Here is a 26,556-nt window from a genome sequence, read left to right as displayed (position 1 = left end):
AAGCCCAAAGATCCTAAATCCTTCCAAATCTTTCCAGTGTTCGCAATGATAATTTTATTCATTGCTTCTTAACGATATATTCATTCATAAGGAGTGATAATGATTGGATAATCTGAAAGTCCTTATGAATGAATATCCATAATATTATGAATATATAGAAAGGCTTGAAGCACTTGTGATGTAGTAAGATGTAAACATAGGACCAGTTTTGCGTCGTATGTTCTTGTGTATACGCAAGAGTCAAATGCTTCCGAATATTTTCCGGAGCGCGAAGGACAATCACCTAGCAACACATGAGGCTTAGATCAGCGAATATTGAGCGATCGGAGTGCCTGAAGTCATAGGTAAGGGGAGGAGTTGTAAGAGGTTGGAGGAAAGAGCTACTGGTGAATGCTAAGGGGGGTAGAGGCCTCTGTGGAGACTTTGACTGCTACAATTTAGTACAACACCATGCCAAGACTGGTGATCTACAATATCGCAATTATTNATTCATATCGCGATAAATCAGCTCTCTTATGAATACGATGCGATAAGTGGTCAATTTATTCATTCATTCATTACTGCGAACACTGAATCTTTCATAGAAGGAACTGGGAAGCGACGGTTGGAGCTTGAAGATGAAGATCCAAAAGAAGAGGATTCTAAGTTACGAGCCGGCTTAACGGAAGGTAGATTGGCCGAGGAGCTCTTCCAGTCTCTCATGGTTTCGGAAAGTGAGCCGACGAAGATACGTTCCAGGAGAGATACAGTTTTGCAAGAGAGAGAGTTTGATGTGAAGGATCCGGTTGTAGTTGATATGGCATTGGAATGATAGTGATATCGCTATACACACATTTAATTGTTCTCCGGCATTGTACCATGTTTTTTCAGTCAAGTGTTACTGAATATCTCATTCTGCTGCTGTTGCTTATGGCCTCTCGGTTGTAACTAACTCTTTGAGTGTTTCGCCTCATCTGTCCTGCAAATAGTTTGAAAAGGATGTAGTGGGTTTAAATGTATTAAGAATCAATGCATTCTTCCATATCATAGTAGTAAAATGTGTTATAATGTAACGAGGTAGTCATTTGCGCTTAGTTGTTTCTACATAACCTAATGCGAAAGGCGATACTAACGTCCATTTGAATGACAGAGTATTGTAGATATCCTCAACCTATTATAGCGATTGCATTCCTACATACTCTTATTCAGGTATTCCACAGGCCCAACATACTGGTGCCTTCCCCGGAACATAAAGTATGCGAGCGAGAAAATAATCGTTACGCCATAAATAAGAATATTCCAGTTCATAAAGGCTGGCGTCGGGTGCGGCGCCACGGGGAAGAAAGAAAACACAAGAGCAACCGAGAGATAAATGACTGAGATGGCGTTGATTGCAAGCCCATATTTGCCGAGAGAGAAGCGGGAGGGAAGAAGTGGCTCCTTGCGCCATCGCTTGATGAACATGCAAGAGCAGGAGATGATATAGGATGAGAGGAGCGCGCACGTGCCGAGAGAGGCGATACTGTTAAAGGCCACGGTGCTGCCGATATTGATGAGGGATAGAAGGATAGCAATGACGAAGGATACGAGGACCGAGTTTAGAGGAATATCCCAGCCAGGACGCACCTGAATTAAAAAATTAGCACGCTAGTTATTGGGAGAGTACATTGAGGACTTACATATGCGAGGAAGTCGCCAAAAGGTACGCCATGGTCACGTGCAAAAGCGAACAGCTGGCGTGAAGAGGTAGCTACGTTATTCACACAGCCGAAAATCGACATGACGATGGTGATAGAAGTCAACACCGAGGTGGCTACGTTTGAACCCGTGGCGTTATAGAACACCTGGATGAAGGGATATCCAGTTGGGGTGCTAATGATCGTCTGCACGTCTCCAAGACAGAAGCAGAGCGTAATGATCATGATGAGGCCAAGAACGCTATTGGAGGCAGCTGTCCATAACATCGCCCTCGGGAGTGTATAAGAGGCGTCGCGGAGTTCTTCAGACATATGGGTGGCAGCGTCGGAGCCCAGTAGCGAGAAGATAGGAGCTAGCATGCCTACAAGACATGATAGGCCAACATTGCCCCAGCCGGCATTATCCTGGAATTGCCCGAAAACGTCGCTCGCTTTACTCCGTGGAGCGAGGACCCAGAGTACAATGAGAATTGCGAAGAAACCAAACAGATGGAGAATTAACACAATTCCTTCAATAAGGGGTAGACGCCTCGCAAGAACGGTGTTGAAAATGATCGAGTATGATGCTACCGCGATCACCAGTAGAGTTCCGTGCCACCTCTCGGGGACATAGTTGGGGTTGTTTAAAATAATGAGACCCTGGATCTGAGTGCCGGCAAGGTAGCCAATCGAGGGGATTCCAGTTTGCCAGCCAAGAACGCAGAGCCAGCCTGTTGGTTGTCAGTGTTTTGCAAATCTACTATTAAATTATGGCGTCTGGAGATTCTTACCAACTAGATAGCTGAGAAATTTCTGGTGCTCTCTCGGAGCGAATTCAGAAACCCAGTGGTATTGACCACCTGAGCAACCGGAGTTAGTATCATTTTGAAGAATTCGATGCGAAGATGTTTTCGGAAATTGGGACTGTGGATACCTGAAGTGGGAGCCCTATCTACTCATTAATATCAAGCATTAGTAGAATCAGGAAGAGATTCCGACTTACATGGAGGCCATTTCTGCCATGGAAGAAATGACAAAGCACATTCCAAGTGCGGTTGCAATATAAACGAAAATTGCGCCACCGGTTCCGCCGTTGAGTAATGGTAAGCCCAGAGTTCTGATTTTGAATCCAATTAGTTATGGGTTGTTTGATGCTGATGCTACAAAAGTGGAAATGCTCACGTCAATCCAGTTTCCCATGTGGCCATAAGAATCATAGAATAGCCAAAGATTGAGACGAATCGGAAGTTACGCTACTTGAGCTGTTAGCTAGGTTAGAATGCATGAAAAACCACTTGAACTCACCCTCATCTCCTGCATCTTTCCCATGCGATGCATGTCTTTCTGATCGTCCGGTGTGCCCTTCTTCTCGGAAACGACCACATTCTCTCCTTGCAGCTCAGCATCTTCATGGCCATTGACGCGAACTTCAGCGCCTTTAGTGTCCTCCATGGTTTTCGCTTGTTATTACGGAGGCTAGTATGAGAAGGAAAACTGGTATGGAAGAATTGAAATAAAAGGCTTCGAGGAAGAGGGGCGGCACTCTGGTCTCCAGGAAGACTGCAGCGGAGACGAAAGGAAATGGCGGGCCAGATAAACAAACCCTGTTGCCATCTGACGGGGGAATCCAGGTTCGGACAGAAACTCAAGGTTTGACTGCAGCTCCAACATACGCCACCTAGGCGTTCGTGATTGCGGTGAACGGACCATTTCGTGTGAAGCATCCAAAGACGTTGCGTCCGTCACAAAATGTGAATGGGGAAGGCCAATGCGCCCAGGGGCATCTTGTCACGGTCATGGAGATGCAGGACAATGGCGTTACAAGGGCATGGCTGGCACCATTTCAAGCTAGTTACATGAGGGTGACGAGCATTTACGGAAAGAGTGCAGTACGGCTCCAATGGCTGATGGGAGAGCCGCGGGAGAAAGGGAGATGAGATTTGGTTTGGCTGCGCTGAGGCGTTGCATGGTGACTTGCTCTTCCACAAGCAGCGGAATAGACGAGCAGCCTCCGACCTACAGTATCCACGGCTCGCCGACACGGCACGAAAAAGAAATGTCGGCATAGATCGAGCACGGGCCGCACGCCCTCCATCGTCCTCTATTCGGCGGATTGTCTATGAGGGCGCGCCATGTCGATCCTCGCCAACGCCGCTGTGTGGTGTGATAGGTTCGCTTCTCGTGCTATTATTTTCGACCTGCGTCCCTCTCGCAACCTCTATCTGCTGTCGGGGCGGGTTTGGGGATCACTTCAGGGTGGCATAACATCCGGGCGGCACTGCGTATCTTGACAACAAAATGCATCCGGTTAAGGCATCTTTTCTGGTGATCTCTCAATTCTCCTTGATACCGGGACCACTCATAGGGCTACTGAACTCAAACCGGAGTCCTGAGCTCCGCCACGCACAACATGCTCTATCCAAGCTTGACTGTTTGAGCCCTGCCGGGGGGAGAGAGCTTCACGTCGAGCACGGGATATATCTATCATCTACCTCGCTCCTTGTCCTTGGTCAAATTCCTTGAACCTCCTTTCGCCTATCCGTTCTTCAGTCATGGCTGCTGTCCCTGCTGGCGATCGGTTCTCCACTATCACTCCCGACGACCATGGAGGACTGATCTACATCGCCACTTTTATGGCATTTACCTACTCTTCTGTAACCTTCCTCACTAGATGCTTTATTAAATGGAATATCTTTGGCATGGACGACTGGGCCATGGTTGCAGCTCAGGTCAGGGAACCAAAATCGCTGCGTGGAAGAGTCAATCCATTGATGAAATTTGCAGGTATTCGCCGGGCTTCAACTAATTCCCATAGTAGTTGGCCTCTCGTTGGGGCTGGGGAAAAACCTAGACATGCTTGACAACAGACAATACTTTGAAATGACAAAAGTACGTAGGCTTAAGGTTTGAATTTCTTCCAACCCGCTAACGACCGAGGTTTTTAGGCGCAATTCGCAAACCAACTTCTTCTATATTTCACATTAGGTCTCACAAAATGCTCTGTAGTTCTTCTGATTCAACGTGTCTTTACGCGGGATATGAAGACCTTCTGGTGGGTTTGCAGCTTCTTGGCGGGTGCGGTTATAACGTGGGGAATTGCTTCCATATTCGCCATATCCGTAGGCTGTTTACCAAGTGGCCATGCCCCATTGACAGCGCAAACCAAATGCGTGGGCTGGGTATGTCTCCCTTGGCTTTGCTGTGGGCCCATTTACTCACGGTTTTTAGGTTCTTCGATACAAGGTTATTGTTGCCTTTGATGTGATTACGGAGGTGTTCCTGGCTGTCCTTCCCATATACTTAGTGTGGAATGTTCATATGAGCGTAGGATTTAAATTGAGGGTTGTGTTTGCTTTCGCATTTAGACTACCGTAAGAGGTCCCTTGTTCTCCTAAAACGAACGAACAAATATAACTATTATATAGGGTCGCTGTTCTCTCAATCCTCTTCCTCCATTTTTTCGCTGAAAGCAGGCACAGTTCAAATCCCGGTGTGAGCATCAGTGCCGCTATTATTTTTCAGCAAGCCGAGCTGGGTTACTCGTTGATTGCTGCTACTATTCCTTGCCTCAGATCCTTCATCAAGAGTTTCGATACAGGTCTAGGGCTGACAGTAACCTATGCTACTAATCCTTACGGGTCAAGTGGATACGGAGGAAGCTACAAGATGCAGTCCTTGGCTAAGGGAGAGTCGGTTAAATCAACTATCGAATCAGCACCCGCAGCGGTAGGTCTTCAGCCGGACCGCACTCAGAACTCGACGAGTATCTATCACCCAAACGAAACCCCGCAGGAAGATTCCTCCGTAACGAGTCATGAATCACAGGAGATGATCATCCGTCGGGATGTGCAGTGGGATGTTCGTACCGACTTCATCCAGCCTGGGGCTGGAAAAAGTAATTGACTGAGGGATTGATTGCAAGTCTTCGTGGACGTCCTGGTCGTTGAAGACCTGACTTTGCGAGTTGCGCAATAGATAGACTCCATTATACCAGTTTAGAATCGCGTGCTATATATTATTCAAAGAGTCATAGATTGCGTAGAACGCAAGTACATTGGAGTTGGCGCGTTGACAAACGTTATGTTTGTGTACTCGCACAGAGTAGCCGAGTCCCAAATGTGCTGTTTCATAATTTACTGTAGCAATGGCGATGGCCGTTGTAATGACAATATGATTTGCTTTTTTTCTTTCTTGATTGTAAATACCTGGGTACCCTGTAAATGTATATTCACTTGTCAGGGCTAAGCTGCATCTCAAACGCGACAAGAAAACCTCGTTCCATATCCCGCCTACCCCTGTTCTGGCTCGAGCTCTGATCACAATTCATCTCAGTTCCGGGCCTTTAGTCCCGCAGTAGCCTTCCTCGGAGCCCTGAATAGGATTGCACCCCCAGCAACACCAGCCAGAGGATTATCTTCCCCCTCGGTTGCCCAACCCACAATCTCCTCAAAACCACATCGCAAGTAGAAGGTCTCGTTACCCGCAGACGACATGACGCTCGCGTGCACGTTCTCCTCATCTGCTTTGCAGATACCCCACGTCACGAGACTCTTCCCATAACCCTTGCCCTGGTAATCCGGATGCACGGCGAGGGCATCAAGATACCAGTTGTCGGCTCTGGGACCAGACCAGTGGTGTTTTGAGTAGGGAATAGCCCGCTCGAGGATGTTAGTCTTGGCCGGGTCAGCCGCACGATTGGGCCAAATATAAGCCGAGATTCGGTTGGACGCCATGAATAACGGTCTTCCAAGATTTCCTGTACGACACGGGACAAATCGTGAGAACTGTGACGGGAATAAAAGCAGACATGAAAATAAGGATTGACAGTAAACGATAAACGGTACACGGTAAAACGGTAACGCACGTGGATCGAGCATGCTCAACTTCATGACTTTGGAACCAGCACCCTGCCGGGTCCATTCTGCCACGCCAACAATTGCTTCCTTCCCATCACAGTCCTTAGTGACAACGACAAGGAAACAATTCCTCCAGTCAAACCAGTGCTCCCTGATTCTGCGAAGCCAATACAGCGTAACGTCGTCTGGGTAAGTATCCCTGTGGGGATGAATAATTCGGCCGAACAGGTCTTCGTTAAAGAAGGCTTTCCCGAAGACAACAGCCATGGCGTAGTGGTCTGAGAGTCGAGCCTCCCGGATTGGCATGTTGGTAGAAGGATTGTTGAATGGTACAAGGATTTCTGCGGTCCTTAATGTAGTTTGACCAGATTCACATCTGTAACAGAGGCGCCAGAGCGGCCATTATCTACCGTGTCAGGGTCTATACCCCAGCATGCATGGTGGAATGAAATGGCCGTGGTCATGCACGGGAGTTCTTCTACACGAAGCCACTTGCAGGAGTGTTTTTCTGTGACAAGGAGGACTCCCATGGCGCCGTTGGTGGTTAAAATTCTCGGGCAGCGATTGGAGTTCTTCCAGGGGTGTTAATGATGAAACGAACCGCTTGGCCGTTGTTGATGGGAGGTTTTAGTGGCTCTCGTAGCGCGCACGCGCCGTCGGCACCAGAAGCCGGCGCTGGAGCGAGGCGAGCAGCCAGTTATGGTTTAGCGCATCAAGCTCCATCGAAGGGTTCAATTCGGACGACATGTCGACCGCAAAACGGGCCTGCTGCCCAGTGACGATGATGAGACGCCGTCGCTCGCACTCCACGCCATCCACGCCATCCACGTCCTCCACCCACTCCACCAAACTGTTCACTGCCTGTGTAAATTTGCCCATGTCTCGTTCGCTTTGCCATATTCGCATTGTCCTGCAAGCTTCCTGACTAGCCCCACCACGCCTCAGCTTTGCTGCCTGGAGGATGAATTGACTCCTCTGCCGTTCGATCCTGCTTCCATCTATTCACTCACCTCCTTCAGCATACTCTCACGCTCGCTCAACAGACTCGTATTTCGCTTCCCCGCTCCTCTATCAACGCACTGCCGCTCCCGCTCTAAATCCCTGTCCAGCCTCGAGACGCCCCTCGCCTATCCAACTTTGCCGGAGATGGCGTCTCATGAAGAGGCCGCCATGTCCGACACATCCTACTCGCATAAGCGATTCCAAGAGTATACATACCGACTCCCCACGCCTCCTCGCATTATCATACCCCCACCAACCCTCGCAGCTGAAATCCCAGACGTCGAGATTGAACGCGTTATCCAGCCCGACGATGGCCGGATCGACGTCAGCTTCCTCAACGGTGTCGATTTTAGCGGAATTGTGCAGAGGAACGCACTGCTGGAGTGGTCATATGAGCGTCGGCGTCAGGCACAAATGATTTTACCCTTTCTGTACCTTGGCCCAATGGTCGCTGCAAAAGACAAAAGCTTCTTGGCAAAGGAAGGCATTACCATGCTACTAGCTGTGAGGCCGGGACAGACTGGGATGGTCGGTGCTTTCAAGGCTGCTCAGGATGCTGGGGTGAACACGGGTACAATTGAGGTCCCAAATCACCAGGCCCTCATCGCCGCATTTCCTCGAGCAGTACGAAAGATCAACGAACACCTCTCCTTCATTCACCGTCTTGCCCAGTCGCGTCCTGAAGGCCCTCGAATGGGCAAAGTGCTTGTCTTTTGCGAGTCGGGCAATGAAAGATCAGCTACTGTGGTGGCTGCTTATCTGATGGAAATGTTGGATGATATTGACTACGTCAAGGCGATGCAGCTTTGTCAGGCCCAGCGTTTCTGCGTCAACTTTGACGATGCTCTCAAACATCTACTTCAGTCTTACTGGGATATTCTCATCGCCAAGCGCTCAGTTGCTCAGTCGAATCACAGTGCTCGACCCTCCGTTTTGTCCCCCAGGAACCAATCGGCTGAATTGGTTTCTAACGGTGATCTTCAATTCTCCAGGCAAAAGAGAACACTGGACACAGCTTATGAAGATGATATGGATGTAGATGACGGCGCGGATGCTTCTGACGAGGCAAGATTTCTTGGGAGGGAATTCGCTCCGTTTCAAGACTAACTTTCATCATAACATATTCTTGATAGACTCTCAGGGGGTATCGGCGGGCTCTCTTACTTCATGCTTGTGATACCCTGGCATAGTTTCTGATAGGGGATTCAGGAACTGGCGTTATTTGGGTTGTGCTTGGGGTTTAAGGGAATGGTAATCTTGCTAGCATATTAAAAGGCGCTCTGTAAGTGGCGAGATTTCATGAATGCTGCCAGCCTGCGCTGCGGTACACTTTGCAAACTCAACAGGTGTTGTGTTACGTCAAAAGTGGAAAAGTGAGGACCTTTCTACGCTTGTCTTTATTACATTAGACCTACCATGAGCTGTACATATGCATATGCATATTTAACTTCATTGTTTCTTGTTGCATCGTGCTGGTGGTGATGATATCTCTGCGCAGAAATCCCACAGGACATTGTTTTGACGGCTAGCCTTCATTGCTGAAGAAAACATTTGCCACTGGTATCTAGCGCTTCACCGAATTAGGAAGTACGCTAAAGTTCATTCTTTTCAATACCGTCTTTTATCTGTCACTTAGGATTTATAGTGTCAAGAGCCGTTGCTACAATATCGCAAAAGCGTATTCACGTCAAATATTTGATTCACCACTCATCGTCACTACAATAATGAGACTGGGACACGTTGCCGGAATCTGATTTTGAGCCTGAGGAAGTAAGTCGTGCTACGAAAGCATCAATATTGCACTCATCTACTGCAAATCAGCCGTCTCGAATTCACAAATTCCTATCCTCAACCCAGAGTTCCGAGCTTATCGACCTTGCAAGGCCCACCGTCGCGACTTCTGCGGATCCAAAAATATGACTAACATCAAGTATCTGACTAAGGATAAATCCAGTCACTCCGTAATTCGACGCAAACCCCCTGGGTCTGGGAGAGATGCAAAAGCCGGAGAGCAGCCAGTTGCTCGACCTATTCGTGCATACACGCGTCGATCGGTTGCTTTCCCAACACTGCCGTTAGGCCAAAACCAAAGCATTGATAGTGGCCAGGGAAAGGTACAACCGCACGGGATTGGCAGGCTGATGAGTGAGCGATTTAGTGGCGATACTATAAAGTGGAAGAAGACTGTGGATCATTTGTCCATGCGTTCTCCACTCATCAATTTCCCTCCGGATCTGTCAGAAGACGAGAAGGACGACTACGAAAACCTTCAAAATAACATGGAAATAAGCGAGGAGGAAGAGGAGATAAAGGAATCAGTAGGACCACTGCATTTTCTTTGCTATATCTAGAGCGGAGAAGGTAATTCAGATATTCTAGAGTTAAGAAAACTAACATCTATATAGATTTCATTTCGCTCCCTCTATCCCTCACTTCGCGCCGAGATCATCGACCAGATTCATGGCGAATCCAACAACCTCTACCTTGATGGTTACTACCCAGTTAAATGTCTCCTCAATCTGGACGGGAAAACTTTAGAGCGTATTATGAAAGAGAACAAAGTCATTTGGGATAATCCACCGTACCATATCCTCAAGATGAAGGCTAGAAACTCCAATCAAGCAATAGACCCTGACACTCCTCCCCCGGGCGCTTCTCGCTACGCGCTTAAATTTCTTCAGCAAGAGGGCCTACCAGCGAGCTTGCTTGGCCAGTGGGGACATCTTTTGCGAGAGACCAAGGTCACCTTTTCCGGAAGTGAGCGAGACAGCACAGATCAAGCCAACGACATAGGAGAAAAAAGGGATGCATCTGAGATACCGCAGTCGATGGCAACGGCGCAGCTCCAACAGGCTGAACATGTTGACACTATCGTTGTGGCTAACAAATTCATACCGAATCAAAACCTGCTAGTACCACAACCACAGCAGCAACAGCTATTCCATGCGCAAATTGTTCCAAGTGTGCCGGCACAAAACTTCCTACATAAGCTGACTGGTGGTAATATCAGTGGACCGTCACAGGATCTGCAACAGAAGCCTAGACGCCTCCCAACGCCTCCCCGTAAGCCTATACCTCGAAATATTGACCCTGAATATGACCATGCCCTAGCGGTACATCATGCACGGCTAAGAGATGCAGGAACTTATCCACCGGGTTCTGCACAGCGTGCTCTTACAGTCGAGCGTAACATCTTGAACTTAGCTCAACATAATCATGGAGGCATATCAACTTCTGCAATGGGTTCAAGAAACAGAGGGCCGGCTCCGGTGGCCCCAATGGCTTCTATGAAGCATGTAACACCATATTTTAGACCTTTACCAAGCAGCATTGTAGAAGGACCGCAACAAGAGCAGCCAAAACCTAGCACACCGGCCCAAGCTTCACAGCGGAGTAACGCTACAATGCCATTGGAGACTCCCTCAAACTCGCCTCCGTCTACAGGCGCAACACCAGAACCAATACCACGACCCCCGCACGTTTCTTCTACTCCATTTCAAGAAACAAATACTGTAACAAAGGCTTACACTCATACGGCAAGCCGCACGCCGAAGCAGAATGAATTTTCACTGCAGAAATCACCCCTAAAGCAAAACTCAAATCCGATCTCACGACTGAATTTAGTCGATTTCCCATCGAAGCAGGCACTCCTGTCAGCCAGCAGGGTGAGTCCAGGGAAAGGTCAACTGCGCGATGAGAATCAAGGTCGTAACCAGATGCATATATTCGGCCCGCAACTAAACAAGCCTGGGCAAGAAATCCATCCACAAGCTGGGTGTCGACATTCAAACTTACCGCGAGCGGAAACTGCGGTATCGCCTCAACATCTGCACTCCAGCCAACAGCAGAATCTGCGTCCCCAAAACGGACTACGAGATCTAGATCAGAATCTCAACCAACAGCCAGACCAACAGCGACTTAAACTTCCACCGAGTCCATTCCTCAACCCAAACCCGCTTAGTACTCAAGGCCAAGATCGGAGCTCTAATAAAATTCAGAGTCCATATCAATATCCTGTTCAGGATCCCTCGTTGAAGCAATCACATAGTACCCTTCCACCATATCCCTACTACCCTGCAGGACACCCTTCTGGAACCTCGTTGCCCACAACTCAACCTCAAACGCAGCGGGCCACAAACCCGCCAAAAGCCATCAGAAGGACACTAGTCCCACCACCCAACGTATTGACACCAAGCGCTCACCTCGACACCCCGTCACCCAAACCTCACCATCTTCAAGATAGCACCACTACCTCCACAGTCCCGGACACTCCAGCGCCAGCCCTGGCCCCGGTCTCAGCTCCAGCTCCAGCTCCAGCTCCAGCTCCAGCTCCAACTCCAGCACCCGCCGCCGCCGCCAACCCGCCCACGCGCTTCAAGCCCATCGACCCGCGCATCATCCTAACGCCACACGCCACAGCCCTAAACGCGCACCTCAGGAAAACATACTCGGCCCAAGAGCGCACCACCACCACCGTCGCCGCCCAAGAAACCCACAACGGCGACGGCGGCGGCGAAACCAACGAGCTCGCCATCTCCCCCACCGTGCCTGCTAGCAGCAGTACCGCCGCCAGAGGCGCTGCCGCTAAGGATGTTGCTGCAGCGAGTCCTGCGCCAGCTAGACCCGCAACCGCAACCGCAACCGCAACCGCGATGGTAGTGGTCGCCGCTCCGACGAAGCGCAAGCGCGGCCGGCCGGCCAAGGTGGCTGGTCCTACGGCTGGGACGGCTTCTTTGGCGGCAGCGACGGTGGGTAGTGGTGCTGTGGGACGGGGTAAGAAGCTGAAAGCTAGTGCTGGTGCGGGTACTGAGGAGGGCAAGAAACCTGCGCAGCCGAGGCGGAGGAATGGTGCTGGGGAGGGTGGGGAGAAGCCGAAGGGGGCGGCGCGGAGGAAGGGTGGGAAGGAGGTTGAAACGAAGGGCGGTGGGTGAGGAGAGCTTTGTGTCGCTGATTGGTGGATGGGAATTGGATTGGGAGTTTCAAAAAGCACTGGGTTTGGTAAAGGCGTTGGTGGTTAGGGTTAGGATTGCATTGGATCATTGGTTGGCTCACTTGCGAAAGGGAGTTGGATAATTGGAAGTATTGTACATTCGAATAACAGAAGGTCTAATTTCTAAATCAACCTGCGCCATGCTGCATTGAAGCAGCGGATATCTCTAGTTTCACACCCAGTATATGCAATAATCACATAATATGCCCCAAAACTCCCGCTGCGTCAGCCATCAAGTCGTTAAAAGATCAAAGCAAAACAACAAAGTAATCATGCAATGCAGAGCCGACCATCCTATCCCGCTTACACGCTCTCCTTTGACCAAAACCCTCTAGCTCTAATCCTCTCACCGTAAATAAAAAAAAGATACGGAATGGGAATCAGCGCAACCGCTACGAATCCAAACACGCTCACACCCCACGCAATGCCCATCTTATGCAGCATCGGAGGGATGAACAACGGAAATGCCCCAGCCAACGCGCTACGCAAAAAGGTATTCGCTGCCACAGCGCTCGCCGAATATTTCTGAAACGTATCGATCAAGTAGTTCAGCGCGGCCTGGAAGATGGTGAAGAAGCCAACGCCGACGCACACGGCGCCGATGTTGGGCGCGATCCAGTGGATTTTTTTGTCGGCGGTCCAGCCGAAGATGAAGAGGCCGGCGGCAAAGAAGACGGAGCCGAACATCATGGGCGGGAGGCGCGCCTCGGGCACCGCGCGGTGGTTGTTGGCGATGAAGCGCTTGTAGTAGTATTTCTGGTTGAGGACGTTCGCCACGGCACCGCCCAGGATTCCAATCAGTAGCGCTAAGAAGGGTAGGGCGCCCACGACCTGGTTCCAGCCGCGCTCTTCCTCGAATACGATGGGGAAGGCCGCTAGGTTGGCGTAGAGGATTCCGTACACGAACGAGGCGTACAGCGCGACGAGGAAGCAGATGGGGGTTAGCAGCATCTGGAATGGTCGAACGAGATATTTGCGTCCGAGCTCGCGAATGGAAATGTCCCATTCTTCGTGGCGGGCATGCAGAGCCCAGTTTTGGGATTCGTGGCGCAGGCGGCGCGCCTTGTAGACGAGGAGAACAGCAGGGTAAGACTCGTCCAGGATGAGAATGTCAAGTAGTAGGATGAACATCATCATGATTCCGGTGACCTAAAGTGGTCAGTAAGCGGATTAGATGCCAGGAGTTTATTGACAAATAACTCACATATTCTGTCCATCGCCAGCGTAGATAGGACTGGACGATAGCTCCGCCGACAATCGGACCTAGTACGGGCCCTCCCACGACTGCCATGGCATAGCCTACAATAGCTATACCACGAGTTTCGGGGGGCCAAATGTCGCCCAGAACACCGCCTACACATATATCACCAATTGGTTATGAACGTTGGACATCTCCAAAGGGTAATACTCACCAGTATTCGTAACAGGAGCACTTCCAAATAAGCCAGCGAAGAATCTAGTGATTAGCACCGTCTGGATATCCTTTGCGGTCGCGGTTCCAAACGAGAATATAGCAGCGATGAAGTAAGGAGCTAGCACTGCTGGCTTTCTTCCATAGACCTCACTCAATGGCGCCCACAGTAATGGGCCTACTCCGAAGCCAAACAGCAGGAGCGATAGACCTAGCAAGGATACCTCGGCGCCGACATGGAACTGCTCCGATATTTGTCCTATAGCAGGCGAGTAGACACTGCTCGCCCAGGTGGAACCCATTGTTGTGAAGCCATACAGCACCGTAGTGATGACCTTCTTTTTGAACGGCCAATTGAGTGGGTTGTAGGGATCGTCGGGCCCGTCGAATTCGACAATGACGTCGGGACCTGTTTTGGTGTAGGTGAGGGGGTGTGAGAAAGGCGGGACTGGCCGTCGAGATCTAATGGTAGAAAGGGTGGATTGAACTCGAGATATTGAGGGAGTAGGTTTGGGCTGTATCGTCTCTGCTTTTTCTAAATCTGGAGTGAGGCCTGGGACTTCGTGTGAGATAGGCGTCGAGACTAGGCTGGTCGAAGTGGAAGAGGCAGATGGTCCGTTGTGTGGTGGTCTGGGGTCTTTATCTTCCTTAACCATTTTCGAGATACGGATAGTTATACAGGACCGGAGATTGTGATGAGCGAGGAACTCTAGAGAGAAGTGGGAGAGTTAAAGGAGGAGGAAGGTTAAGAATCGAATTGATGGTGGACATTTGCGACATGGCGGGCGAATTGGGCATTGCCTGCCTCATGGAATTCTCTGCCGTCCTTTCCTCGAGTGCAGCTTTTGCAAGTGATGGCGTAGGGTTTCGCCGTTATTTCCGACATGGAGGAACGGAACATAGGATCGTTTCTTCCCATTGGGTCATATTCTGGAGGCAGCTGCATCTGCGTGCAATGGGTTCAAGAAACAGAGGGCCGGCTCCGGTGGCCCCAATGGCTTCTATGAAGCATGGAGGAACGGCCGGTCCTATGCCGAGATGCCGATCCCTGCACTGTGACTAACCGTTACAACCGATATCGGCATTTAAATATTGCTACAAACTCATTGTGATTATTTTTTGTATCCTGCATAATTCGCTGCACCACCTCGGCGCATCCCGTACTCAAAACACTTCTCATACACCGCAATAGGACTAACCTGCAGTTGTAGTGACTGTCGTTGTGTACATAAAATCTTGTCCAGGAACCGAAAGACGGCGTTGTCGTTGTATCTCTCTTCATTGCCACCATAGCCTTTATCGCCGTCGTCGTGCATTCCGAACGCTTAACTGCGGCCCATACATCGATGTTGGAAACAGGGCTCTCCACCACTTTCTTCGGGCCTGGGTTGCCTAGCACCCATGACACGTCTTCGCACCCGCTCGTCCGATCACGCGCCGCGACACAAGCCTCCAAACTAGTCACATACGCAGGCGAAGCACCCGTCGCGATGTCCCCGCCCGTTCGATCAATGTAGCATTCAATGCATACTCTGCTCCGCACGCCAACGTGTACATCATGCCGTTCGAGTCAGGGCAAGACGGCGACGGGAGCTTGCGAGCGCCCCAAACATCCATCTTCAGCAATCCCCACTGCGCCGCACTCTTCAGGCAGCAAATCCCGTTGTCATATGCCGACCCGGGCACGTATGAGACGTCGACGCATGCCTCAGTCTGCTCGTATGCTTCGATGCATTTGTCCAACCCGAATGTGTAAACGTATTTGATGTCTGAATTGAACCGGCCGTAATAGCACTCTACAACATACCTTGCTCCAGTTCTGGCCTCGTATGTAGTCCCATTGGCATCAGGGCAAACCAATGATCCAGGCGGATCGCTAGTTGTAGTTGCAGAGGGGCTGCTGGTTGAAGTAGTGCTCGTAGGGCTCTTGCTGCTTGCTCTGCTGGACGTAGTGCTCTGAACCTTGCTAGACGTAGTACTTTCAATCGTACTCGATAGACTCCTCCAACTGGTGGAGCTGCTTGAATTGGCACTGGAAGAACTCGGAGCGATTGTTGACGTGAAGCAAGAAGCTGATACCGAGAGCGTGCTAGGAACAATCGAAGAAAGGGTGGCTGTGGAAGCCGAAGAAGTGCTCCAACTGTTGGAAGAAGCCATAGTAGAAGAAGGCATAGCAGAAGACGACCTGGTGATCGTTTCGTAGATTGTATCCGTGATTGGTGTCGCTGAGATCAGGAAAGTTGTGGTAGATAATGGTGTGTACGTAGGATTAGCAGCTACAACATTGTGTGTATACCTGGAGGAATAGCGCTATCGGGCAAAGTTGGACAGTCGATAGATGATTGGCTTGATTTTGAATGGAAAGAGCAAGTAAAGGTGTAAGAACCCGTTAAAAAGACCGGCACAAACGAGGTGCTCAATGCAACAGGGCTAGTAGTGAAACATTTTGTTCCATCTATCCTCGTATTAGCTGATCATTTCTTATGAATAGTAAAAGGGAGCCGCTAACTACTGGTGAAAGAAGCCGGGATCTCGAAATGATTCGTGTTCGAGAAAAAAGCAAAGGTGGGCACAGCACCATTCACTTGGGACGTTAAAGAAGGAGAGTCGAATGTACAGGCCATGGCTGCAATGCGTTTTCCCTGTAGATATGAAAAACGGAGTGGAGTACAGCGAGAGAGAGGAAATGAAGGGAGCTTTGGTGCAAATAAGAACAAGAACCAACTGTGAAGTCAAAGTAACTGAGTCTATAGAATATATCAAAACCAAATTCAATGAAACTGTCTAGTAGTCAACTTGTATGAAACGGAAACCCCTGAACATAGAGTTTTCTATGTTGATACTGGCCCCTTGGCGAGACCCCTGAATTGGCTTTACGAAGCCATTTTTGGCTATGCTTATTCAATGTTGAGAGAAGAAATAGGCGAAAGACGCTAATCATGACACTGGAGGTTTCCGCACAATGTAAAAGGGCCGTAAGGCGTAGCTCGGGTTATACTGAAGGGGGGGCCTTAGGGACGTGGGCTAGAGCAATGATATATCGCTATTGCTAGTGGCAAACCGATGGTGACTAATTCAACTGAATTGCCGTGTTGATCAATTGATCCAATCTTGCTACCAAAGGAAACACTGGGAAATGTAACAAGTGGTCGAAAGATGATTAAGGTAGAGTTCGTAGTCCTTGGATTCAAAAACTCTAAGCATGACGTGAAGGAGAGTCGAGGAAAATCAGAATTCGAGGTTGGGACTGTCAGAAGTGTGTTGAAAACCTTCAAGGGCTCAGCATGAATTCTTTGCTCGACGGTGTGCTTCGCACTGACCAATGAGACATGTAACCTTCGAAGAGAGGCTTGAGTATAATTAGCAGGGATGGCGAAGCAAACCAGTTCGTTGGGACTTGGTCTGGAGGCTGTAGCCAAATTCCGAATAATTGACCAAACTTTAGGATTTCGGACATCAACCAGAGATGTTGTGCGAAAATTGCCGAAATAGTATTTGCAAAAATCGCCTTACTCCGCCTTTCATGAATTCTTCTCAATCAGTAGGGTCCTCATAGGAATGAACGCCAAGGAATGTCGAAACCCCCTTATTTTCTAACAATCTTGTATGCACCTACCTATTCTCTCCTCGAAATCTTCGGATCTACCACTTTGCCTCCTTGCTTGCCATAAAGTCCTTCGTCACACCAACAACCTTCTCGAGCGACTCCAACCACGGCACCAACTCGGCCTGCACCTTAGTCTGGTCTTCACCGAGCTTGGCGTAGAAATCCTTACGGTATGGCGTCGCGCCCATGGCCGCACTGAAGATGGGCTTGATAATGAAGGAGTGGTGTGGCTTCAAGGTGTTGCTGTAGGAGGCACGGAAGGAATTGGAGAGCTCTTCTGTGCTGTTATCGATATTTTGGCGGAGAGCTTGAGCCGTGAAGTCGAGGCCACTGTGTGTGGAATCAGTCGGGTGTGATAATTTAGGCAGCTTCAGGTATAAGGGAGATGGTTGGATGGGCAAGGGGGAAAAGGAAATTTTTCAAAGGGCACTCAGGGTACTTTAAAACTGTGGAGGGGCGTTTGAGAGAACATACCGCGTCAGCCACAGTAAGCCCTCAGTAGCAGTATGCTTCTTCTCTTTCAATTCATTTTTGACGAGATCTTGTAGGGTAGAGGAATCGGCTGGGGCAGCAAGTTGGCGGTCACGGATTTTCTAATTCATTTACTCTTCAGCAGTTGCTCTCCTGTAAATGACGGCACGTAGCGCCAGATGAGACGTTTGCCGAGGGAATTGAACGGAAAAAGGAATAATTGAAGAGCCGCACCTTTACGTTTCCCGTCATGTCCGACTTCACTGGGTTGAAGGCGACAGAGCCAAGTACGTCTGTAGGTTCACATCAGCGTGGTGCAACAATATAAGAAAACTTCAAGCTACTGGTAAAGCACATGGCACGTGTAGCTGTTAACAGAGGACCAGGGAAGTAGAAGGACGCACCAAACAAGGTAACTAAACTCTCGGAAGCCTCAAGGAACTCAGTCGTCGAAATAGCACTATTCTTGCTTGCGTCGACTGGAACATTGGTAAAGCTCCTCTTGAGGGTGTCGAAGAAGGTGCCGCCTGGAGGGTATGCTGCAGTAGCCATGACGATGATTGAGTACTTTGATTTGGTATATTTAGGTGTTGGTGAAAGTAAGATCAGTAGTATAAGCAAAGTCAGCAACCTCACAGAGCTTGCGATGTTCATGGGGGGTTTTGGATGTGGAGCTCCAAGCTCGATGGCGGTGTGCAAAATGTGGTGTGTTTACAGTGGCTTGGCTTGGCTTGAGCGGGGCAGCTGGGAGCGAAAGGTACTCAGGCATTAAGGGACAGAAAGGGACAGCTAGAACCGAAACATCTAAGACATGCATCGTGATGGCCTCTGCCTGAAGCAAGCGGGAATATTCGGGTATAGCCCTAGACTGCCTGGCCTCTCAAAGACGGAAAGCCGACGGAAGACTCGATTATGCAAACCTGTATTAGCAATTGGCCATGGACTTCGGGCCACGGCATCGTCTTTCTGTAGCCGTTATGTCGGCAATTGATGTGATCCCTCTACTAATAACCGGCCAACTTCTCCTCTCCTTGTTCTTGCGCCGACACTCTGACTTCACATCTTAAATCTATTTGTGAAAAGTTATATTACCAAACCATGTCTCCTAGCAATGTTTGCGGCACCGAGCGGCTCTTCAAAATCGCCTCCATACCAGGCGATGGAATTGGTGTCGACATTACAGACGCCGCCATTCAAGTCCTCCAGAAACTTTCTGAGACAGTGGGTCACTTTGTCTTCGAGTTTGAGAACATTGATTGGAGTAGTCGAACGTTTAAAGAGAGGGGTCACTATATGCCCGAAGACGGGTTGGAGTATCTGAGAAAATTCGATGCCATTTACTTCGGGGCGGTAGGATGGCCAGGTATGATTCAATGGCCTAGCTCCTCTCAGACTTTCGAAGGCCATGAAAGTTTTGAAAGCTAACGGAGAGTTCTGTCGTATAGACGTCCCTGACCATATCTCCCTGTGGGGCCTCATCCTCCCCATTCGTAATGCGCTGAATCAATACGTTAACGTACGTCCTACCCGCGTCCTCCGTGGCATAAACTCGCCGCTCAAGAACTGTGGTACGAAAGACCTTAACTGGGTTATCATCCGCGAGAATAGCGAAGGAGAATACGCAGGGCATGGCGGAACAACCCACGCCCACTCATCTAATACCGTCGCCACCGAAGTATCCATATTCACACGCGTAGGCATTGAGCGCATTTTCCGATTTGCATTCGAAACGGCGAGATCAAGGTCCCGCAAGAAGCTGACAATGGTAACAAAGAGCAACGCGCAGAGGCACGGCATGGTGCTATGGGATAAAATCTTCGCAGAGATTATGAAGGAGTATCCGGACGTGGAGACGGATAAGATGCTCGTCGACGCGATGACGGTAAGGATGGTATTGCAGCCACAGTCGCTGGATACAATCGTAGCGACGAATCTACACGCGGACATCCTATCTGATCTCGCTGCCGCTTTGTCTGGGAGTATTGGAATCGCTCCATCAAGCAATTTGGACCCCACTCGGGAAAATCCAAGCATGTTTGAACCAATTCATGGAAGTGCTCCCGATATCGCTGGGAAAGGCATCGCAAATCCAATCGGCGCATTCTGGAGCGCCGCGGAAATGGTAAGGTGGCTCGGATTTGAAGAAGCTGCAGATGGGTTAATGACGTGCATTGAAAATGTTACGGAAGCTGGAGTAAAAACCAAAGATCTTAGGGGTTCGGCTAACACCAAGGATGTGACGGACGCTGTGTGCAAGGAAATAGAAAATGTTCTGGGGAGTAGGTAAATGGGGATAAAGACGTGGAAGTACCTGCATTCTATCCCTCTACCCACTCCTTCGGCAACTGTGAAACTCCAGGGATAACCTTGGTTCCACCCTTTACAGTCCTCTGTGGTATATCCTCTATTCTTCCCCACCGCACAATACCAATAGCCTTGCCATCGATTAGACCTTTCGATATCTACAATGCCGGGCCGTTAGCAACGCACTCCTGCAGCTCTCCACAGCGCCTTGAAGTGGCCCAACTTACCGGCCCAAGGTCGTTACTATCATAACTGCCTCTCCAATGATCTCCTTCAACCCAGACATGCCCGTGGGGGATCTTAATCTTTCTCCCACCTTTGAAATTCTCTCGTTCACCGTATCCGCCATAGCCCCCATGTGTCCCCTTTTCCCTGTCCCTTGGCCACACCTCATCTCCTTCGAGAGCAATAACTCGCTTTATGGAAATTTCCTCGGGCTTGTGCGGTTTCCAGAATGTGATTACATCGCCGCGCTTTAGGTCTTTGGTAGGATTGAGGCGGCTGAGAAGGACGTGGTCGTGCTTGCCTGCGCTTTTGGATAAGGGTGAGAGGGATGGCGACATCGATTCGCCCATGACGGGAATAATGTCGACGAAGTGATCAGTTACAGTTACTACCAGACAGCAGCCAAGGAGGATACTGTAGCCACTGCTGAGGAGGTTTCGGGGGCGGAAAAGAGGGCGAAGGGTAGAAAAGGCCATTTCGAGATATCCGAGGAATGTATAGCATCAATTGAGATGTAAATGAGGTTTTCAGAAGCTGAGAGTTTTGTTGAAGCTCGAGCTCTGGGCGAAATTGTCCATAATCACGTAAGCTTTAATTTCTTGGCATGCATTGCTCATGGAAGAATCAGTGTGTTCGACAGGCAAGTGCAACGGGCGCGCCTGCGATTGATTGATTATTAATATAATTATAACCAGTAACGTGTTCCACCAGTGACCTGCGCACCCTAGTAAGCTGCGCAGCGAAAAACACACCAAAATCTAAAAAATTTGAACCTTTATATCTTAACAATAATCTAATAATAAATTCTATAAATTTAATCCCGGCCTTTTATATCCACTTTAAGACTTTAGTTAAAGTTTAGAAGTAATTTATTAGCTAGTTTTAGAGAAATAGCAATTTAGTTTAAAATTAGGGGCTATAACTTAATATCTTAATAATAGCTAAGTGTATTACTCTAGAACTTTAACTAGAGTCTTAAAGCAGATATAAAAGGCCAGGATTAAATTTATAGAATTTATTATTAGATTATTGTTAAGATATAAAGGTTCAAATTTTCTAGATTTTAGTGTGTTTTTCGCTACACAGCTTACTGGGGTGCGTAGGTCACTGGTGGAACACGTTAATTATTATCAAGTAATTAATCATGGGCACTGGTAACCGTACACCCCCTAATTGATACGCGTACACCCCCCACCAAACAGGCTTAGACCCTTCCTCTTCACGTTAGAACGTCACGTGTGTTCGCGCGCCCGTACCCAAATTAACACCTCGCATTTGCCCTATTTTCCCCACACCTACCATAGCTCTCAGCCCGCCTCCGTTAAAGCTGTACGATTATATAAGCCTTGCCCTTAATAACATCCACAAGTTCGTTAAAGGGCAGGGCTATATAGTAATAACTTTCCGCTTAAAAACTAACAAGCAGTTACTACCTACTATGCGCAAAATATAGCTCCGGTGCGCTAAAAGTAATAGCTACAAAAGGACTGCTAAAAAGCGCCTTACTGGCTCTTGTATAACCGACTACCCTTTTAAACTTACCCTTATATATACGGCAATTAGGTAGTAGGTAGAAGTATAGGAACTAACTTATAATTATAAAGCCTTTATGCATGCTATAGCTCTACCGTATTACCGCTAGCGTACTAAGGAAATAAATAAGATAATTGCTAATATGTTAGCTAGTAGTATTACGCCTAGCAAAATACTTATAAGTTTGCTTAAGAAGGACATTATAATTAGCCTTTAAGATATCTATAATAAACAGTAGGCAAATAAGAGGAAGCTACTTAGTGGGCTCCCCCCTATATAGGTATTACTTAAGGCTCTTAGTAAATATAGAGGCGACGATCTTAAATCTAAATACTACTTCGCGTATAAGGAAGATAATCGCGGTTACCTTAAATACTTATTCTTTGCTTATCTAGAGTCTCTTAAATACTTTTAGAAGAATTTTAATATCTTATTACTTACCTACACCTACAAAATAAATAAGTTTAAGATGCCCTTTCTACACGTAGTAGGTATTAATAATATTAGGTAGAACTTTAAGCTTATTTATTACTTCCTACTAGGCGAAACAGAAGGCGACTATAATTTTATAATTTAATAGATCTATCTTCTCTACTCTTAATATAATATAGCTCTAAAGGTTATAATTATAGATAAAGAGCAAGCTCTTAAAAATGCACTACGGTAATACTTCTGGTTAGTTCCTTAGCTACTCTACCTTTAGCACGTAGCTAAGAACGCCCTTACGTATATATAGGATAATTAGGTTATAAGGGTAAATTAATTAGATAAGGAAAAGATTAAGATATAAAAGCACTATAATAACTTTATAAAGCGCTAGGCCGAGTGCTATAGCTAAAAGTCTTTTAAGAGGTTTACTACTGCCTAGGACTAGTTTATAGAGGACTACCGTATTTAAGAGCGCCTTACTAACTACTTACGCGATAAGTGGTAGCTATATTAGATAGAATTTATAAGTTACTATACTGATATTTAAATATACTTTAGAAATCGGTAAGTTGTAACGGAGCCTTATAGTAGGAACTACGGTGGACTTGTTAATAGGCTAGGTATATAGGTATTGCAAGTAAGTTAACAACGTAATAATAACTGGTGGAGTGGTTACCCAATAGATTAACTCCAATTATATTCTAAGAATTACTACAAGGAAGGAACTATTTAGGTAGGGACTAAGGGTCCTTAAATACACAACTATACTCCTATAAAATCCTCCTTGTATGTAATATACATGTTATATATATTATACGTAAGTGTATACCGCGTATACTGCGTATAACATTATATAACTTACTTACTATTCCTTATTATATAGTTCCATGGGTTCCATTCTAGACCGTGCCTATATTAACTAACTAGCTTCCTTTAACTCCTCTCTAAGTAGTTATAATATTGTACTTAAAGCGTTCGTAACACCATCTCCCTCCTCTTTATCTTTATTCTTAAAGATACCTAGTATCTCTAAGTCGTTTACTAAAGGTATAATATCCGTCTAATTAATTTAGTTAATATTGTTACTTATAATACCTAAAGCTCCTTCTTTCTTATAAGCGCAACGTTATACCCGCACTATTGCTGCAATACTATTACTTAGTAAGATTATGCTATCTCTATGTTCTTATTGTTTAAAGGCGGGGTTAGTATATATCGCGATGGCGAGTCTATTATCTTAACAACCCTTTTCCTACTTAGAGTGTACTAAAGCAAACGTTTAATTGTCTTGCGATATTCGCTCTATTTTTAACGCTAAATATATACGTCCTATAACTTTTAATAGTCTCTAAGTTCCCTAAGTAATTTATTATAGGGTCTTGTGTTTAATCTACCGCTATAAAGCTTAATAGTAAGCTGTCCTTGGCGCTGCTTACGGTTTAACGTACCTTAGAAGAGTCCGCACGTATCCTTAAAGTTTAGCGTCTAGCTTACGCCTATCTTTAGCGTTTAGAACATATCCGTAAGAAAGTTCGTTTAAAAAAGTGGAAACTTATTTAATAGGGTTTATAGGAACTTGGTAATAAAAGAACAGATTCTCTTCTAATAGAAAAGGAAATAACTCTAAGTAGTTTGGCAGTCGCTCTTCCTAGGTCCCCCTTAGGTAACTTATTCTTTAGCGATTCCTCTTTATTAATATTGCCTAACCTTCTCTCTTTTAATACTCCTATACCTTTCCTATAGCGTTTTTTAGGTTCTCTAATAGCTCCTAGGTAATCTCGTTATAGCCTATCTACTTTACTTTATACTATATTTTATCGTCTATGTCCTTATAACTAACAATCTTTAAAACTTGCCATTTGTCTTCCTTTTATTCTTTATACGTATCTACTTTATAAACCGGTAGCTTAACATTCCCGTATACTAGCTCTAGTATTATAATATACTATATAGAGTAGATCTTTATCCTAGCTAGTAGGTTTAACTTAAATATAACTAATAAAAATTTTTATATAATTTTAAAAGGTCTTAGTCTAACGTGGTCTAACTTCTTACTTAGTTATTAACTCTTAAAATTTTTGTATAGTAGCTATACTTTATCTCCCTCCTTAAGATCTAGTCCCTTAGATCTTTTAGCATTATAATACTTTTTTATCCTTTACTATACCACCTTAGCTGTTTCTGTGGGGTCTGCATAAAGATTTATTAAACTCTTTATTCTTTACTTAGCTATACTACTTATCTTCTTTACTTAACATGGCGATAATAAGGTCCTTAGCTTATATCCATAATTCGCCTTAAATAGTAACGTACCCATTCCTTCTTATGGTGTTGCATTATATACAAACTATATAACTAGTAATAGCGATACCCAATTGTTCTGTATATAATTAATATAATGCCTTAGATATTATTCTAGTGTCTAATTTAATCTTTCTATTTAACCGTCTGTTTGTGGATAATATGCGGTAGAAGTTACTACTTAAACTTTTTACTCCGTTAAGAATACTTCCTAGAATACTGCTATAAATCTTAGATCTCTATCTAATATAATCTTACTTAATGCTCTATATTTTATAAATACTTCTTTAATATAGATTCTAGTAATATCTTCCGCTAATATTTCTTTTAAATATGCTATAAAGTACCCCTACTTTATAAGCTTATCTACTATTACTAAGATCGCGTTATAATCTTATTTAGTAATAGGATCTCTTAACTTTAGTAACTTAATAATAAAGTCCTATAATATAACCTCCTATAGTCTCTCTAGTATTTTAATAGGTTGTAGCTCTCTATATAGCTTATGCCTTATTGGTTTATTCCTTTAGTAATTTAGATATTCTTTTATAACTTGCCTAGCTAGTCCCTAGATTCCATTAATAATATACTCCTTTTAAAGTCTTAGCACTAAACCTGTAGCTCTATTATGTTCTTAAGTTGGTCCTTTATAAAATAACTTAATAAACTCCTTTGTAATAAATCTTGGTACGTATATTACTTTTTAATTTTTATACTGCTCTAAGTCTAGATCCTCTATTTATATATTTAGGATCTTTTATATCTAATTACTTTCTAGTAATTTATAGGTCTTCTCTTTTTATGTTGCTATAATCTTTAAATAATTATACCTAATTAATTTATCTATATCCCTTCGCAACAAAGCCCCTAATAGTTTTTTTTATTGTTTTATAGTTCAGCCTTCCTGCTTAAAGCGTCTACTCGTGCATTCTCTATACCCTTAGTGTGCTAAATCTCAAAATAATATTCTATAAGCATCTCCGCCTATCTAACCTGTCTGTAATTAAGTTCTTTTGTTATTAGAAACCCCATTAGGTTCTTATAATCCATTTTAACTATAAATGGTTTTTTTATGCCTTATAAGAATAACCTCTATTTTTTTAGTGCTATAACTATACCTAACAACTCCTTATTGTAGATGTTATAGTTTAGTTCCGGTAATATTATCTTTTAACTATAGTATACTACTAGGTGCTATCCATTTTTATATTTCTATAGAAAGTACGCTCCTAGTGCATAGTCTAATGCATCTGTTTTAACTACTGTCTCTAACTATGGTTAATATATTTTAAGAACTGGCTCCTAGGTAAACAACTATTTAACTTTCTTAAACAGTTCCTTTTATTCCTCTCCCTATACCCATAGTTCTTCCTTTTTTATTAATCTTATAAGTGGCTTAATATCCTTTAACTATTAAGCTATAAACCTTCTGCAGTAGTTGCAGAACCCTAGAAATAACCTTAACTATATTACATTTTCTAGTTCTTACCAATTTACTATAGCCTTAATCTTCTTTAGATCTATACTAAGTTGGCTTAGTTTAATAATAAATCTAACAAAATCTGTCTTCCTAGTAAAGAACTCGCATTTCTTAATTACTACTAGCATCTGTTCTTTTTATAGTCTCTTTAAGACCTATTTAACGTGTTCTTCGTATTCTTCCTTACTTATTAAGTAGATAATAATATTATTAAGGTATACCATAACAAATTTATCTAAGTGTTCTCTTAATATATTATTAATACGCTTCTAAAAATATTACTAATGCGTTT

The 26,556-nt window shown here is 45.9% G+C and overlaps 11 protein-coding genes across 11 annotated transcripts; 5 read left to right on the top strand and 6 right to left on the bottom strand.

The window, feature by feature from the left end:
* Positions 1-1,050: 1,050 nt before the first annotated feature.
* On the bottom strand, positions 1,051-3,207 carry K441DRAFT_651900 (amino acid transporter). Its single transcript, XM_067647276.1, has 7 exons — positions 2,961-3,207; positions 2,838-2,908; positions 2,659-2,772; positions 2,590-2,603; positions 2,447-2,515; positions 1,659-2,386; positions 1,051-1,605 (listed from the first exon to the last, which is right to left on the bottom strand). Exons 1-7 carry the CDS (start codon positions 3,105-3,107, stop codon positions 1,171-1,173), a joined length of 1,578 nt encoding a protein of 525 aa, XP_067509224.1. The 5' UTR covers positions 3,108-3,207; the 3' UTR covers positions 1,051-1,170.
* Positions 3,208-3,871: 664 nt separating this feature from the next.
* Positions 3,872-5,312, top strand: K441DRAFT_626686 (uncharacterized protein; the record flags this gene model as incomplete). The annotated part of the gene is made up of 5 exons (XM_067646141.1): positions 3,872-4,384; positions 4,440-4,544; positions 4,601-4,834; positions 4,884-5,026; positions 5,081-5,312. Coding segments are annotated over exons 1-5 (891 nt in total), but the record flags the coding sequence as incomplete, so codon positions are not given.
* A 334-nt stretch (positions 5,313-5,646) lies between these two features.
* On the top strand, positions 5,647-5,941 carry K441DRAFT_158716 (uncharacterized protein). The gene has a single exon (XM_067640242.1). It carries the CDS (start codon positions 5,736-5,738, stop codon positions 5,898-5,900), a length of 165 nt encoding a protein of 54 aa, XP_067509222.1. The 5' UTR covers positions 5,647-5,735; the 3' UTR covers positions 5,901-5,941.
* K441DRAFT_626683 (acyl-CoA N-acyltransferase) lies at positions 5,812-6,817 on the bottom strand (the record flags this gene model as incomplete). The annotated part of the gene is made up of 2 exons (XM_067646140.1): positions 5,812-6,411; positions 6,520-6,817. The coding sequence occupies 2 exons, from the start codon at positions 6,815-6,817 to the stop codon at positions 5,984-5,986; spliced, it is 726 nt and encodes a 241-aa protein (XP_067509221.1). The 3' UTR covers positions 5,812-5,983.
* Positions 6,818-7,293: 476 nt separating this feature from the next.
* Positions 7,294-8,948, top strand: K441DRAFT_702555 (phosphatases II). Its single transcript, XM_067653408.1, has one exon. It carries the CDS (start codon positions 7,658-7,660, stop codon positions 8,618-8,620), a length of 963 nt encoding a protein of 320 aa, XP_067509220.1. The 5' UTR covers positions 7,294-7,657; the 3' UTR covers positions 8,621-8,948.
* Positions 8,949-9,527: 579 nt separating this feature from the next.
* On the top strand, positions 9,528-12,625 carry K441DRAFT_158581 (uncharacterized protein). The gene is made up of 2 exons (XM_067640239.1): positions 9,528-9,831; positions 9,919-12,625. The coding sequence occupies exons 1-2, from the start codon at positions 9,655-9,657 to the stop codon at positions 12,442-12,444; spliced, it is 2,703 nt and encodes a 900-aa protein (XP_067509219.1). The 5' UTR covers positions 9,528-9,654; the 3' UTR covers positions 12,445-12,625.
* Positions 12,574-14,751, bottom strand: K441DRAFT_601607 (MFS multidrug transporter). Its single transcript, XM_067645233.1, has 3 exons — positions 13,916-14,751; positions 13,708-13,856; positions 12,574-13,652 (listed from the first exon to the last, which is right to left on the bottom strand). Exons 1-3 carry the CDS (start codon positions 14,568-14,570, stop codon positions 12,807-12,809), a joined length of 1,650 nt encoding a protein of 549 aa, XP_067509218.1. The 5' UTR covers positions 14,571-14,751; the 3' UTR covers positions 12,574-12,806.
* Positions 14,752-15,290: 539 nt separating this feature from the next.
* K441DRAFT_158585 (uncharacterized protein) lies at positions 15,291-16,306 on the bottom strand. Its single transcript, XM_067640240.1, has one exon. The coding sequence runs from the start codon at positions 16,084-16,086 to the stop codon at positions 15,376-15,378; it is 711 nt and encodes a 236-aa protein (XP_067509217.1). The 5' UTR covers positions 16,087-16,306; the 3' UTR covers positions 15,291-15,375.
* A 1,250-nt stretch (positions 16,307-17,556) lies between these two features.
* On the bottom strand, positions 17,557-18,544 carry K441DRAFT_535841 (glycolipid transfer protein; the record flags this gene model as incomplete). Its single annotated transcript, XM_067642394.1, has 4 exons — positions 17,557-17,851; positions 17,996-18,114; positions 18,227-18,285; positions 18,397-18,544. The coding sequence occupies 4 exons, from the start codon at positions 18,542-18,544 to the stop codon at positions 17,557-17,559; spliced, it is 621 nt and encodes a 206-aa protein (XP_067509216.1).
* A 477-nt stretch (positions 18,545-19,021) lies between these two features.
* Positions 19,022-20,366, top strand: K441DRAFT_158611 (Isocitrate/Isopropylmalate dehydrogenase-like protein). The gene has a single exon (XM_067640241.1). It carries the CDS (start codon positions 19,398-19,400, stop codon positions 20,277-20,279), a length of 882 nt encoding a protein of 293 aa, XP_067509215.1. The 5' UTR covers positions 19,022-19,397; the 3' UTR covers positions 20,280-20,366.
* K441DRAFT_651889 (LexA/Signal peptidase) lies at positions 20,072-21,139 on the bottom strand. The gene is made up of 3 exons (XM_067647275.1): positions 20,524-21,139; positions 20,304-20,454; positions 20,072-20,139 (listed from the first exon to the last, which is right to left on the bottom strand). The coding sequence occupies exons 1-2, from the start codon at positions 20,995-20,997 to the stop codon at positions 20,311-20,313; spliced, it is 618 nt and encodes a 205-aa protein (XP_067509214.1). The 5' UTR covers positions 20,998-21,139; the 3' UTR covers positions 20,072-20,139; positions 20,304-20,310.
* Positions 21,140-26,556: the final 5,417 nt, after the last annotated feature.

This window comes from Cenococcum geophilum (genome assembly GCF_001692895.1).
Source record: "Cenococcum geophilum 1.58 unplaced genomic scaffold K441scaffold_3, whole genome shotgun sequence".
In the NCBI taxonomy this organism is placed as follows: Eukaryota; Fungi; Ascomycota; class Dothideomycetes; order Gloniales; family Gloniaceae; genus Cenococcum; species Cenococcum geophilum.
Note: the sequence above shows the minus strand (reverse complement) of the source record. Positions and strands in the feature narration are given on the sequence as shown.